Here is a 14778-nt window from a genome sequence, read left to right on the forward strand (position 1 = left end):
TGGATCATATTCAAAGTCACTGATAGCAGGAATTATAGATGTTGTGTTTGTTTTATGTTGTTTAGGTTGTATCCAAAAAGTCTGCTCTTGGTGTAGCTTCTGGAGGTTTTTTGCTTCCTGTTCATGGCAAGTGTTTGCAGTTGTCTTTGTAAGGTTTCCATTTCATTCTTAATTTGGTTAATGCTTGTGGGGTCCAATGATGTTAAGGTTTCAAACACTGACTGATTTTGTTTCTTGATTGTTTCCCTTTTACCATACAGTTTGCGAATGAGGTTGTTCATTAATCTTTCGCTGGTATGTCTGCAAAGTCCTTCTGCATAAGGAGAGTTCAGTGTATTTGCACACAGATTTTTAATCCGGAGACCTTGTGGTATGAGATTCCTCTTTTTGCATCTTGAGAGAACAAAGATGTCACTGTTGATCTGTGTTTCCTTTGTTATCAGGTTGGTTAACTGCTTCTTCATGCAGCTATATGTAGTATCTTTCATCATGCTTGAGGTGATTGTAGCCATATTAGTGCACTTGTGACAGAGAAAATTGAGTACTGTCCATGAAACTTTTTTATTTGCACCTAAATACAATTTTCAGGACAAGCTTCCAGCGAATGTCCCTTATTCAAGTTTCCAGCAGTACTGATTCACAAAAGTTTTAGCACATTGTTAAAAAACAAAACAAAACACAATCTCTGAGGGAAAGGCAAAAAAAGGAAAAAACAAACAGACACAAACAGTGCCTTGAAAAAGTATTCATACCCCTTGAAATTTTCCATATATTGTCATATTATAGCCAAATAATGTAAATGTATTTTATTGGGATTGTATGTGATAGACCAACACAAAGTAGTAGGTTTGCAGTCATGCCATACTTTTTCCATTTTTGGATGATCCCCGAGCTGTCTGGTGTGTTCCTTGGCCTTCATGATACTGTTTGTTCACAAAGGTTCTCTAACAAACCTCTAAGGGCTTCACAGAACAGCTGTATGTATACTAGATTAAATTACACACAGGTGGACTCTATTTACTAATTAGGTGACTTCTGAAGGTGATTGGTTCCACTAGATTTTAACTAAGGGTATCAGAGTAAAGGGGGCTGAAAACAAATGCATGCCACACTTTTCAGATATTTATTTGTAAAGAAATTTGAAAACCATTTACCATTTTTCTTCCTCTTCACAATTATGTGTCACTTTGTGTTTATGTGTTTGTGTCTAGCACATAAAATGCCAATAAAATACATTTACATTTTTGGTTGTAACATGACAAAATGTGGAGAATTTCAAGGGGTATGAATACTTTTTCAAGGCACTGTACATGGCAAAGATAATAAAACTAGCATAGTTAGTGAGATAGGACAAAGAGAGAGCTATGAACTGGGGGGGGGGGGGGGGGTGATAAAAACACAATCTCTGAGGCAAAGGAAAAAAATAAAAAAAAAACACACACAAACAAACGTACATGGCAATGGTAATAAAACTAGCATAATTAGTGATATAAGATAGAGGCAGAGCTATAGAATGATAATCACAGAGTGGGTCGTAAAACTTTTGGATAATGAGTAAGGAAACCCATATCTAAATTTAGGCTGTTATCTTTTGTGTCAAATAGAAGTATCATTCTTAATTCAAAAGTTTTCCTTTCCTGGATAATTTTGAAATTCCCTTTAGAACTAAGACATTGAGGTCTTCTATAGTGTGGTCCGGTTGTGAGAAATGATGTCCCACAGGTGTGCAGAAACTTCTTTATGTTCCTTGATGGTATGTCTGTGCAAATTCATCCTTGCTTGCAACCTCTGTCCTGTTTTGCCAACATAAGATCCTTTGCTACATCTTTTGCATTGGATGAGATACATGACATTACTGGAGGTACAGCTGTATGATCCTGTGTTATTGAAGGTCCCTTTTATGTGTATGTGACACGTTTAGATAAATTGATCTGGTTGCACAGTTTGGAGCATTTTTATTGCAGGGTTTGCTTCCATTTTTTGTGACTTTATATCTAGAATGAATTTTCCTGCTGATTAGTTTATGTCTGAGGTTGGGTGGTTGTCCAAAAGCCAGTATTGGGGGTTGTTGGAATATTTCTTTTAGAGTTTCATCCTCTGTTATGAGGGGTTGTAAATCTTTGATTATCTTTTTTATCCCTTCTAGTGCTGGATTGTATGTGGTGACTAGAGGTACATGGTTATTTGTTTTTTTCTCTTTGTATTGGAGGAGATTTTCTTTTCTCTTTGTGTATGATATCCCATTTAGTGTTTTGGGGGTGAAAACTGGAACCATGGAGATAGTTGCATTGTTCAGTCAGTTTCCTGTATATTGAAGCGTGAAGTTTGTCATCCCTGATGTACTCTGCGGTGTCTAGGAAGTTGACATGTGTGTTAGAATAATCCATTTGTAGTTTGATAGATGGGTAAAAAATGTTGATCAATGAGTAAAACTGTTTTAGATTTTCTTCACCTTCTGTCCATATGATGAAAATATCATCGAAATAGCGATCATATCTGTATGGATTTTGTTGTAGGCTGTTCGTGAATTTGTCCTCCAGGTCAGCCATAAATAAGTTTGCATATGCGCTATAACTTTTGCGCAAACCAATAAATGTACACTTATTGGGATTTTTTTTTTTTTTTTACCAAAGACATGTAGCTGAATACATTTTGGCCAAAATGTATGACAAAAATTGAGTTTATTGCATATTTTTTGTAACAAAAAGTAGAAAATATAATTTTTTCAACATTTTCAGTCTTTTTTATATCACAAAAAATAAAAATCCCAGTGTTGATCAAATACCACAAAAAGAAAGCTCTATTTGTGGGAAAAAAAGGACATACATTTTATTTGGGCACAGCGTTGCATGACCGCGCAATTACCAGTTAAAGTAGAACAGTACCAAAATGCAAAAAATGCTCTGATCAGGAAGGGGGTGAAACCTTCCGGAGCTGAAATGGTTAAACTGTACTGCTTAACTACACTGAAGGTCAGGGCCTTGATTATGCCATCTTGCATGGATCAAGATTGTCTAAACAGGATTACACTTATTTTTCGGTTTGACAAATATATGTGTTTTAACTGTGTATTCGATGTTCGCTTTAAGAAAATTGTTCTGCTTCTGCAAATCCTGATATTTTAAGACGGACACATTACAATCTCATGCATCAAATAAAAAATGTGCTAGAAAATTTTCCATTCAATACAATGTTATATTTGCAATAATTCTATATCATGTATGTCCTCATGCATATGTATAATTGTACAATTTAACCTAAATCTAGTGGAATGTTCAGTCCAACTGTGTATGCAGTATTACAGAAGTGTACTTAGATAAACTTTCTAATTTAAGAAGCAGCAGGCTTCAGTGTTTAAATATAAGTATATTAAAGAGGAAGTATTGCTCAAAGCTGCTGTGGCTCTACTTCTCCTGAAGGTCACAGAAGTGCAGTTCATTCCATCAGCTGTATTTGATCGCTCAGTTCTCAGTGTAGAAGCAGCAGGGAACAGATGCAGCATTGGATCAATGCTGCATCCACCTGGAGGTGTGTACATTTTTTTTATGAAACCTGAACTTGTCTTTTAAGATATATTTTCTATGAATTGTAAGTTACTTACATTTGAGCAGAAGTGATCATCCAATTGGCTGAAAATTGGTAAAGTAGATAGTCGAAGAATTTCACCCCAAGATTTGTCCTTCAGCCACGTGGGATCTGGGTTGGCTTGAGGGATCTCTAGTGCAACTCCACCAGTGAGAAGAAAATGCCATTCTTCATTATTGGCCAGACCTCTGTTCCTCTGTATACCCACACACAATAGAAAAGAAAATAGCAGCTTGTGTTTCTCAAAGAGAGAACGGCAGACTTGTTCATATATGCTAAAAATGAAAAAAAAAATGACATTAAAATTTCTAATTTTACATGATGATATTAAATCACAAACACTCCCCCTGGCATAGTCATAAAGTGAAAATGAAAGTAATGTGCTTTACCAGTGGCCCTTTTTTGTAAATATCCATAGGAGTATGTGTTATGGTTATGTTAAAGCATACCTTTGGACAAAATTAAAAATCATATATTCATTTCCAAGTTGTATTTCAATTATTTCTACCTTACTCCTCCAGTATTGATCTGAACAATCTTGAAGCGTGCAGACATACTTTGTGAAGATCTCTACACATTTACATCCTTGAATTTTGTGACAGAACCTGCCTCTTGAACTACTGAGGTGCAGAGAGGAGGAGTTTAGAGAGGCAGAGTCAGCACAGCAATCACAGGTACCATGGGATATATATTCTTTAGAAGTTGGAAGTAAACAGCAGAGTAGAAGCTGCAAAGCATGCAAGGAATCCAGGGAGCTGTGAAAAGAGATGATCAGCAGACAGGCAGAATTTACAACATGAAACGGGATTTTCAAATAAACATATATTGGATCGTAGAAAAAATAATTATTGCTTGTATATCTTTAAAATGCAGCTTTTATAAAATGAAAGTCTATCCTGTGACCATAGATCTAAATAAAGTGTTAGGCCTCATCCACACAAGACGTTTAGCCAGTTCTCCTAAATACCTTTCTTCCTCGCAGCAGCGTTTTAGCAAAAAAATGCTTGACACATGTAAACCCTCATAAATGTGGTTAGGCACATTTAGGTGAGTCGAGCGCCAGAGAGTTAATTTTTTTAATTGGCCAAAGTAATAATCTATTCTGGACGTTGAAATTAATTAATATTTAAACACTTGACGCGCCTAGCGCTAACACATGTTTAGTCAAGTTTAGACACGTTTACACACATTTATGCGCATCAAGCATTTCTTTCTGCCAAAACACTGTTGTTCCTAGAAGCACTGGCAGTGGGTTTTTTTTCTGTCTCTAAATGCCCCTGCCTCTAAACACCTCTAAATGCTTAGGTGGGCATGGACACATAGTTTAGAGACTGAAAAAAAAAAAAAAACAGGTGCCACGAAAACTATATATTTTTTTAGGTTAACGGCTGGTGGTAAATGCTAAAGGTTAGGATAAGGGTTAAGTTTCAGGATAGGTACAATGCTAATTTTTATGCTAAGGTTTGGGGTTAAGTTTCAGTGTTAGTGGAAGGTTCAGTGATAAAAGCCAACTCTAGGCCAACTCCTATATGGTGGTGCAGTGCCTGAACTGCATGGGTCAACTGTTCAGTTTTGTCCAAGGGATTGGAGAAAGCTTATACTCACCCGAACCTCAGCTCCACCTGCCAACGGTTCTCCCGCCAAAATGGACTGTTCCTGACCTCCTCATGTCCACACCAGGTCTTTAGGCATGATGACTGTTGCCTTATGAGTTTATGTGAAATCTCCATTAATAGCTTTAAAACATTGTAATTATGAATATATTTCATTTAGCTTGTATCTATGGAGGGCGTGCAACATAGCTTCACAGAAGTGTCTGTTAGACAGACAATTCGGTGCCTAAGCTTTTGTATACAAACAATGGGACCCAAACATCATTGTTCTACACTAGGGATGAGCTTCGTGTTCAAGTCAAACCCATGTTCGACTCGAACATCGTCTGTTCGCCCGTTTGCCGAATTGCGAATGATATGGGCCGTTCGCGCCAAATTCGTGTGGCGCGTCACAGCCCATAATTCACTGCAGCATCTCAGTGGATTGCTGGCTGATGATTGGCCAAGCATGCACTATGACTCGCATGCTTGGCCAATTACAGCGCCGTCTGTAGAGAGAGCTGTAATTGGCCAAAGCCAGTGTGGCTTTGGCCAATTATGGCTCAGGGGGTTTAGTACACGCCCCACACTAAATAAGGCTGCCTGCACGGCGGCCCTGTGTAGTGTGTTCCGGCGTTGAGAGACAGGGAGACAGTGTCATTTGATTTAAGTTAGATAGATTAGGCAGGGCAGTCAATCAGTTAGCTGCACTTACAGTGTATTGTGTATATATATGCATCCCAGGTGTTGTGTGTATATATATATATATATATATATATATATATATATATATATATATATATATACACTGTATTCAGTTTAGCTAGATCCGTTCCTGTTATCTTCCTACTGACAGGCAGGTAGGTGTTGTTACAGTACAGCTCCCTGAAGAAAATTGCTGGTGTTCTTCTGATCCTATTAGTACCACAGTCAGGCAGCTACACTATTTACAGTTAGTGTAGTGCGACCTCTGCACAGTGTTAAGCTAAAGCTACAAGTTAGTGTAGTGCATCCTCTGAACCGTGTTCAGCTAAAGCTACAAGTTAGTGTAGTGCACAGTGTTCAGCTAAAGCTACAAGTTAGTGTAGTGCGACCTCTGCACAGTGTTCAGCTAAAGCTACAAGTTAGTGTAGTGCGTCCTCCTCACAGTGTTCAGCTAAAGCTACAAGTTAGTGTAATGCGACCTCTGCACAGTGTCCAGCTAAAGCTAGAAGTTAGTGTAGTGCGTCCTCTGAACTGTGTTTAGCTAAAGCTACAAGTTAGTGTAGTGCACAGTGTTCAGCTAAAGCTACAAGTTAGTGTAGTGCGACCTCTGCACAGTGTTCAGCTAAAGCTACAAGTTAGTGTAGTGCGACCTCTGCACAGTGTTCAGCTAAAGCTACAAGTTAGTGTAGTGCGTCCTCTGAACTATGTTTAGCTAAAGCTACAAGTTAGTGTAGTGCACAGTGTTCAGCTAAAACTACAAGTTAGTGTAGTGCAACCTCTGCACGGTGTTCAGCTAAGGCTACAAGTTAGTGTAGTGTGTCCTCCTGACAGTGTTCAGCTAAAGCTACAAGCTAGTGTTGTGCGACCTCTGCACAGTGTTCAGCTAAAGCTACAAGTTAGTGTAGTACGTCCTCTGAACAGCGTTCAGCTAAAGCTACAAGTTAGTGTAGTACACAGTGTTCAGCTAAAGCTACAAGTTAGTGTAGTGCGACCTCTGCACAGTGTTCAGCTAAAGCTACAAGTTAGTGTAGTGCGTCCTCCTCACAGTGTTCAGCTAAAGCTACAAGTTAATGTAGTGCACAGTGTTCAGCTAAAGCTACAAGTTAGTGTAGTGCGACCTCTGCACAGTGTTCAGTTAAAGCTACAAGTTAGTGTAGTGCGTCCTCTGAACAGTGTTCAGCTAAAGCTACAAGTTAGTGTAGAGCGACCTCTGCACAGTGTTCAGCTAAAGCTACAAGTTAGTGTAGTGCATCCTCTGAACAGTGTTCAGCTAAAGCTACAAGTTAGTGTAGTGCACAGTGTTCAGCTCAAGCTACAAGTTAGTGAGTTGGTGGTGTTTTCCTGATCCTATCACTACCGCAGGCAGCTACATTATTTACACGTTAATGTGGTACGACCTCTGCACAGTGTTCAGCTAAAGCTACCTGTAGAAGGTTGATGGTGTTTTCCTGATCTTATCACTACTGCAGGCAGCTACATTATTTACACATTAGTATGGTGCGACCTCTGCAAAGTGTTCAGCTAAAGCTACCTGTAGAAGGTTGGTGGTGTTTTCCTGATCCTATCACTATCGCAGGCAGCTACATTATTTACATGTTAGTTAAGTGCGACCTCTGCAAAGTGTTCAGCTAAAGCTACCTGTAGAAGGTTGGTGGTGTTTTCCTGATCCTATCACTACCGCAGGCAGCTACATTATTTACACGTTAGTTAAGTGCGACCTCTGCACAGTGTTCAGCTAAAGCTACCTGTAGAAGGTTGGTGGTGTTTTCCTGATCTTATCACTACCGCAGGCAACGACATTATTTACACGTTAGTGTAATGCGACCTCTGCACAGTGTTCAGCTAAAGCTACCTGTAGAAGGTTGGTGGTGTTTTCCTGATCCTATCACTACCGCAGGCAGCTACATTATTTACACATTAGTGTAGTGCGACCTCTGCACAGTGTTCAGCTAAAGCTACCTGTAGAAGGTTGGTGGTGTTTTCCTGATCCTATCAATACCGCAGGCAGATAAATTATTTACACATTAGTGTATTGCGACCTCTGCACAGTGTTCAGCTAAAGCTACCTGTAGAAGGTTGGTGGTGTTTTCCTGATCCTATCACTACCGCAGGCAGCTACATTATTTACACGTTAGTTAAGTGCGACCTCTGCACAGTGTTCAGCTAAAGCTACCTGTAGAAGGTTGGTGGTGTTTTCCTGATCTTATCACTACCGCAGGCAACGACATTATTTACACGTTAGTGTAATGCGACCTCTGCACAGTGTTCAGCTAAAGCTACCTGTAGAAGGTTGGTGGTGTTTTCCTGATCCTATCACTACCGCAGGCAGCTACATTATTTACACATTAGTGTAGTGCGACCTCTGCACAGTGTTCAGCTAAAGCTACCTGTAGAAGGTTGGTGGTGTTTTCCTGATCCTATCAATACCGCAGGCAGATAAATTATTTACACATTAGTGTATTGCGACCTCTGCACAGTGTTCAGCTAAAGCTACCTGTAGAAGGTTGGTGGTGTTTTCCTGATCCTATCACTACCGCAGGCAGCTACATTATTTACACGTTAGTGTAGTGCGACCTCTGCACAGTGTTCAGCTAAAGCTACCTGTAGTTTTCCTGATCCTATCACTACCACAGACAGCTAAATTATTTACACTTTAGTGTAGTGCGACCTCTGCACAGTGTTCAGCTAAAGCTACCTGTAGAAGGTTGGTGGTGCCTGATAGGAGAGAGGAGGAGGAGGAGGCACATCACCAACGAGGCAGGATGCCCTCCAGGGGCCAGCCTAAGGGCAGCACACTGACTACATCACACCACAAAGCTCCGCATGTGCAGGGCGCTGCTGTCTCTGCGCGTTATTCCAAAAGTTCTTTGGTGTGGGCCTTTTTTGAGACGAGTGCATCAGATCACACCGCTGCTATTTGCAACATATGTCTCAAGTGTATCTCGCGTTGCCAGAACATCTCCCACTTGGGCACCACATGCTTGACCAGACATATGTTGACCTGCCATGCAGTTCGTTGGCAAGCATATCTAAAAGACCCACACCAAAGAACAAAGAGGACCTCTCCTTGCTCCTCATCAGCTGAGATCTCCAATCCCACTATACCTTCAGTCCTCTCTGAGACCTGCACTGAGAGGAATGAAGGTGTAGAATTAGGTGTGTCACAGCCAAGTACTTGTGGGCAATCTGCTTTCGGTACACCGACGTCAGATTATACCAGGCAAATTTCCCTGCCCTAGCTGCTGCACCGCCGAAAGAAGTTCGCTCCCAGCCATCCACATGCCCAGCGGTTGAATGCTAGCTTGGCAAAATTGCTAGCACTTAAACTGCTACCTTTTCAGTTGGTAGACTCTGCCCCCTTCCATGAGTTTGTGGAATGTTCGGTTCCTCGCTGGACAGGGCGGTCAGCGGTAAGGTGCATATTACCGCTGACTCATGGTCCAGCAGGCATGGACAGGGACGCTACCTAAGTTTCACGGCGCATTGGGTGACTCTGCTGGCAGCTGGGAAGGATGCAGGACAAGGTGCAGTAGTGTTGGAGGTTGTTCCGCCACCACGCCTCCAAAATGCCACTACTAATGATTCTGACACACCTCTCTCCTCCACCCCCTCCTCTCCTTCTTCCTCCATAGCCTCTTCCTGTGCTTTGTCCTCGGAACCAGCGGTACTCCGTAGGCGTTCAAGGGGCTACGCAGGCCAAAAGATGCCATGCGGTGCTTGAGCTGGTGTGCTTGGGGGACAGGAGCCACACTGGGGCAGAGGTTCTGTCAGCTCTGCAGGGGCAGGTTCAGAGGTGGTTGACGCCACGCCAACTTAAGGCAGGAATGGTGGTTTGTGACAATGGCACCAACCTCCTCTCCACCCTCCGATAGGGACAAATGACCCATGTGCCCTGTTTGGCTCACATCCTTAACTTGGTTGTGCAGCGGTTCTTGGGCAGGTACCCGGGCTTACAGGATGTCCTGAGGCACGCCAGTAAAGTCTATGTACATTTCCGCTGGTCATATAATGCCAGTGCTCGGCTGGCAGACCTCCAAAAGGAATTTAACCTGCCCAAGAACCGCCTAATCTGTGACATGCCCACCAGGTGGAACTCAACGTTGGCCATGCTGCAGCAGCTGCACGTGCAGCAGAGGGCCATCAATGAGTACCTGTGCGACTATGGCACCAGGACAAGGTCAGGGGAGATAGTTTTTTTTCCCACGCCATTGGGCCATGATCAGGGATGCATGCAGTGTCCTGTCACCATTTGAGGAGGCCACGAGGATGGTGAGCAGTGACAGTGCATGCATCAGTGACACTGTCCCCCTGATCCACCTGTTGGAGCACACGCTGCATGGAATAATGGACAGGTCACTTGAGGCAGAACAGAGGCAGGAAGAGGAGGACTTCCTTAGCTCTCAAGGCCCCCTTTATCCAGACAGTGTTCCTGCGTGCCCGCTGATCACACAGGAAGAGGAGGAGGAGGAGAAGGAGGAGGATTGTGTCAGTATGGAGGTGGAGCCTGGCACTCAGCATCAGCAGCAGTCTTTAAGGGATCATTTACAGTCCCAAGAAACACATGGACCTGTACGTGGCTGGGAGGAGGTGGCTGCGAATCATGTCGTCCTTAGTGACCCAGAGGACTCTGGACCGAATGCCTCAGCAAACCTACGCTGCATGGCCTCCCTGATCCTGCAAAGCCTGCGGAAGGATCCTCGTATTTGAGGTATCAAGGAGAAGGAACAATATTGGCTGGCAACCCTTCTTGATCCACGTTACAAGGGTAAGGTTGCAGACCTTATCTTGCCGTCGCAGAGGGAGCAGAGGATGAAACATCTTCTGGAGGCCTTGCAGAAAGGTCTGTGCAATGCGTTCCCAGAGACTGGAAGGTTACAAACTCCTGTTTCTGGACAACGTGTTGCTGAGGCTTTGGTCAGTCAAAGAAAGAGCGGTGTAGAAGGTGGCTGTCTGAGTGATGCGTTCAGACAATTTTTTAGTCCGCAGCCCCAAGGTATGATCAGTTCCAGCAACCATCGCTAGCGTCTGTTTTACATGGTGCAGGAATACCTAGGGGCAAGATCTGACTTGGACACCTTTCCCACCGAAATTCCTCTGGGTTACTGGGTCTTGAAGATGGATCACTGGCCAGAGCTTGCACAGTATGCAATTGAGCTACTGGCCTGTCCTGCATCCAGCGTTCTTTCGGAACGCACATTCAGTGCTGCTGGAGGCTTTGTAACCAATCACAGGGTGCGTCTGTCCCCCGACTCCGGCGATCGACTGACCTTCATAAAAATGAATCAATCTTGGATCACCACCAGCTACCAAGCACCTGATGCTGATGTAACCGAATAAATTTTTTTGAAATGTCAGATCCCTTCAAAGACTGCCTATGCTAATGCTGAGTGACTATCCTGTTATGCTGAGTAATTATTCTCTTCCTCCTCAATGATCATGCTGATAGCTTGTAAGAACATTTTTGGTTCTGGGCACCGCCAGTCCCGCCACCAGTGCCTAAGGCCCAATTTTTCAGCCCCTGTTTAACAGGGTCGTGTAATTACAATTTTTGATGCAATTCTTTGCAGCAGGGCTAGTTCCTGCGCTCCAGCTAGAGTATCTGTGAGGGGTTGCAGTGTTGTGGCACCATCACCAGTGCCTAAGGCCCAATTTTCAGCCCCTGTTTAACAGGGGCGTGTAATTACAATTTTTGATGCAATTCTTTGCAGCAGAGCTAGTTCCTGCGCTCCAACTAGAGTATCTGTGAGGGGTTCCAGTGTTGTGGCACCAACACCAGTGCCTAAGGCCCAATTTTTCAGCCCCTGTTCAACAGGGACATGTAATTTGAATTCTTGATTTAATATTTCACAGCAGGGCCCGTTTCTGCGCCCACCAAGAGTATCTGTGAGGACTTACAGTGTTGTGGCACCAGCACCACCACCAAAGGCCCCATTTTTCTGCCCCTGTTCAACAGGGGCATGTAATTACATTTCTTGATCTAATATTTCACAGCAGGGCCCTGTGAGGGCTTACAGTGTTGTGGCCACAACAACACCTAAGGCCCAAATTTCTGTTGAGTATATAGGGCAGGCCCCTACTTTCAAACATCCAACTTATGAACGACTCCTACAACAGGAATTGAGTTGAAATCTACCCCTAGGAAGGGAAATTCTCTCCTGCAAGAGTTAATATGGGAAAAACTTTTCTCCTTTACACTGATGTTTTATCACCAATCCTTGTTTCACTAAAACCCCCAAATTTTCAAAAAACATTTGTCATTGGGACAAAAAGTGAGGTGAAATCTTCTGAAGAGGAGCACAGAAGACAGCAAAACAAATGTCACAGGTGTGATAACCCTTCCCTAGGTTTTCCAAAAAGCTTAAAATAGATTTTTTGGCTGGATTTAAACACGTTAAAAATGTACCAGTTCAAAATTACAAACAGATTCTACTTAACAACAAACCTACAGTCCCTGTCTTGTTTGCACCACCTGTATACTGCAGTACAGAGTATATAGGGCCTGGGGGCCCCACACCTTTCCTTTTTTAATTTGGGTGCGGGGTTCCCCTTAATATCCATACAAGACCCAAAGCGCCTGGTAATGGACTTGGGGGTACCCATGCCGTTTGTCTCACTGATTTTCATCCATATTGCCAGGACCCGACATTACATTAAAGCTGCAAGCAGTTTTAAATGACTTTTTTCCTTTAAAAATGACATTTTGGGCAGGGACTGTTCTAAGCATGGGAAACACTCGCCACTTTACAGGCATACTATAGACACCCCCCAGGTACGATATTTAAAGGAATATTTCACTTTTTTTTTTTTTTTTTACATTAAGCATCATTAAAACCACTGCTCCCGAAAAAACGGCCGTTTTTAAAAGTTTTTTTTGCATTGATACATGTCCCCTGGGGCAGGACCCGGGTCCCCAAACCCTTTTTAGGACAATACCATGCAAATTAGCCTTTAAAATGAGCACTTTTGATTTCGAACGTTCGAGTCCCATAGACGTCAATGGGGTTCTAACGTTCATGCGAATTTTCAGTCCGTTCGCAGGTTCTGGTGTGAACTGAACCGGGGGGTGTTCGGCTCATCCCTATTCTACACATACTCACTTCAAAGGATCCCATGTTTGTGGCCAGTCCGTCATGTATACTTAATTTCCCTGAAAATGTAATCTACTTACAAGGTTAAGTTTCCTGCTCAAAATAGTCTGGGACAAGGATTTGCATTAAAGGGGGCTGACTTATGCAAAGTATAGGGATTGGAGATATAGCCAGTCCTTAACCAGGAATAGGGAAGCCCACCAATCAGAGCCACACCATGCCAACCAATGAGGCATCAGCCTTTAATGATATACACAGACTAGATGGGAGGGAAACACACACTCTATGGCAGAGCAGTCATGTGAATGGAACCTCTATGGGAATGGTAAATATGGGAAATCTCCCTTGTACGTGTATCTGTACAATTAGATAGCTTGATTTGTATTAGTCTAGGCCTACTTTTCTATATACCAATACATTTTTGTCATTGTGTTATAGCTTTCACTCATGGTAAAAGAACTCTCATTTAACCCAAATCATATCTGAGAGATATTAAATCTCAAATATAGTATACGGGTAACAATGATGTTAGGTACAGTCCACAGCACAAGACCGCTAGACCTGGGGGGGGGGCAGCATCCACAAGAATCTGTCTTGTGCAGGGAGGATCAGAGGATTAGGTAAGTATATCTCCGTTCTACAATCACCTAAACAAAAATGAGCAGCAGACCCATGCAGTGCGTGCACAGACCCACTGCATGGGAATTTTTCTTGCCCTGAGTTGGGCTTTAAGAAAAAATGTTAGTGGGAAGGTTAACTACTAAAGTAAACATTTAATGAGAGAAGTATGGACCTGCCTTTTCTGACTTATTGCCGAAAAGACTTATTTCCTGGCTTTTATTCTGAAATGCTGGCCCAGAACAAGTATGCAGGTCAGGAATGCTGGAATACAGTCAGTTCTTAGCTGCATACCTGTTCCAGGTCATCCACAAAAGTATTAAAGTAAAATGATCAGAGTGACAGCCAGTGAAATAGCATTTTTAGAAACAGATATCAGCAACAGCAGCCTCCATGTTTCTTTAATGTCAAACTTCGTTTAAAGTGATTGTAAGCTCATTTTTTTTTTAACCACTAGCCTACTGCCCACTGTCATATGACGGCGGGACGGTAAGGCTCTAGTTCTGGGCGGACGTCATATGACGTAAGCCCGTTTAAACAGGGCATGCGCGCGATCATGTGCGTGCAGCCCTGTACTGTTGGTGGCGGCGTGTCACCAAGACTCCGCTCGTCACCGACAGGGGTGAACAGCCACTGGGCATGGCTATTTACCAAGTGATCACGAATGGTAACTCCCGCATTGCACAGCGCATGTGTGCAATCGTGAGGGCGCTGCGCGTGCACGCCGGTGGCGGCGTGTTCCCGGGAACACTGCTCGTCACTGATGATAGTACACAGCCATTGGCCAAGGCTGTGTACCACATGATTGGCTGTGATCCATTCACAGCCGATCACTAAATGTAAACAGAGCTGTCACTAGCTGTTACCAGCTCTTCTCTCCTCACACACTGTTTCCAGTGTGAGGAGAGAAGAGCCAGGAGCAGTGAGTTACAGATCTATGTTTAGTAGTGTCTGCACAAACACCACACCTGTCCCATCGCCCCCCCAATTGTCATCTGTCACCCAACAGTCACCCCATAAAAGTGCACCTGTCACATAAGAGATTGCCATCAGTGACCATCAGCGGGGCAACTGTCACCCATCAGTGACCGTGCCCTGTCACCCGTCACCCATCAGTGACTGTGCCCTGTCACACATCACCCGTCACCCATCAGTGACCGTGCTCTGTCACCCATCAGTGACCATCAGCG

The 14778-nt window shown here is 43.2% G+C and overlaps 1 protein-coding gene across 1 annotated transcript in view; it reads right to left on the reverse strand.

Annotated features, from left to right (window-relative positions):
* LOC141133958 (dynein axonemal heavy chain 3-like) overlaps window positions 1-14778 on the reverse strand; it is a 3453856-nt gene that overhangs the window by 489859 nt on the left and 2949219 nt on the right. Inside the window, exon 66 of the mRNA XM_073623563.1 lies at window positions 3602-3860. Within this exon, the coding sequence (XP_073479664.1) occupies window positions 3602-3860 (259 nt within the window). The remainder of the gene's footprint in view (window positions 1-3601; window positions 3861-14778) is intronic.

Source organism: Aquarana catesbeiana, linkage group LG03 (assembly GCF_042186555.1).
Source record: "Aquarana catesbeiana isolate 2022-GZ linkage group LG03, ASM4218655v1, whole genome shotgun sequence".
In the NCBI taxonomy this organism is placed as follows: Eukaryota; Metazoa; Chordata; class Amphibia; order Anura; family Ranidae; genus Aquarana; species Aquarana catesbeiana.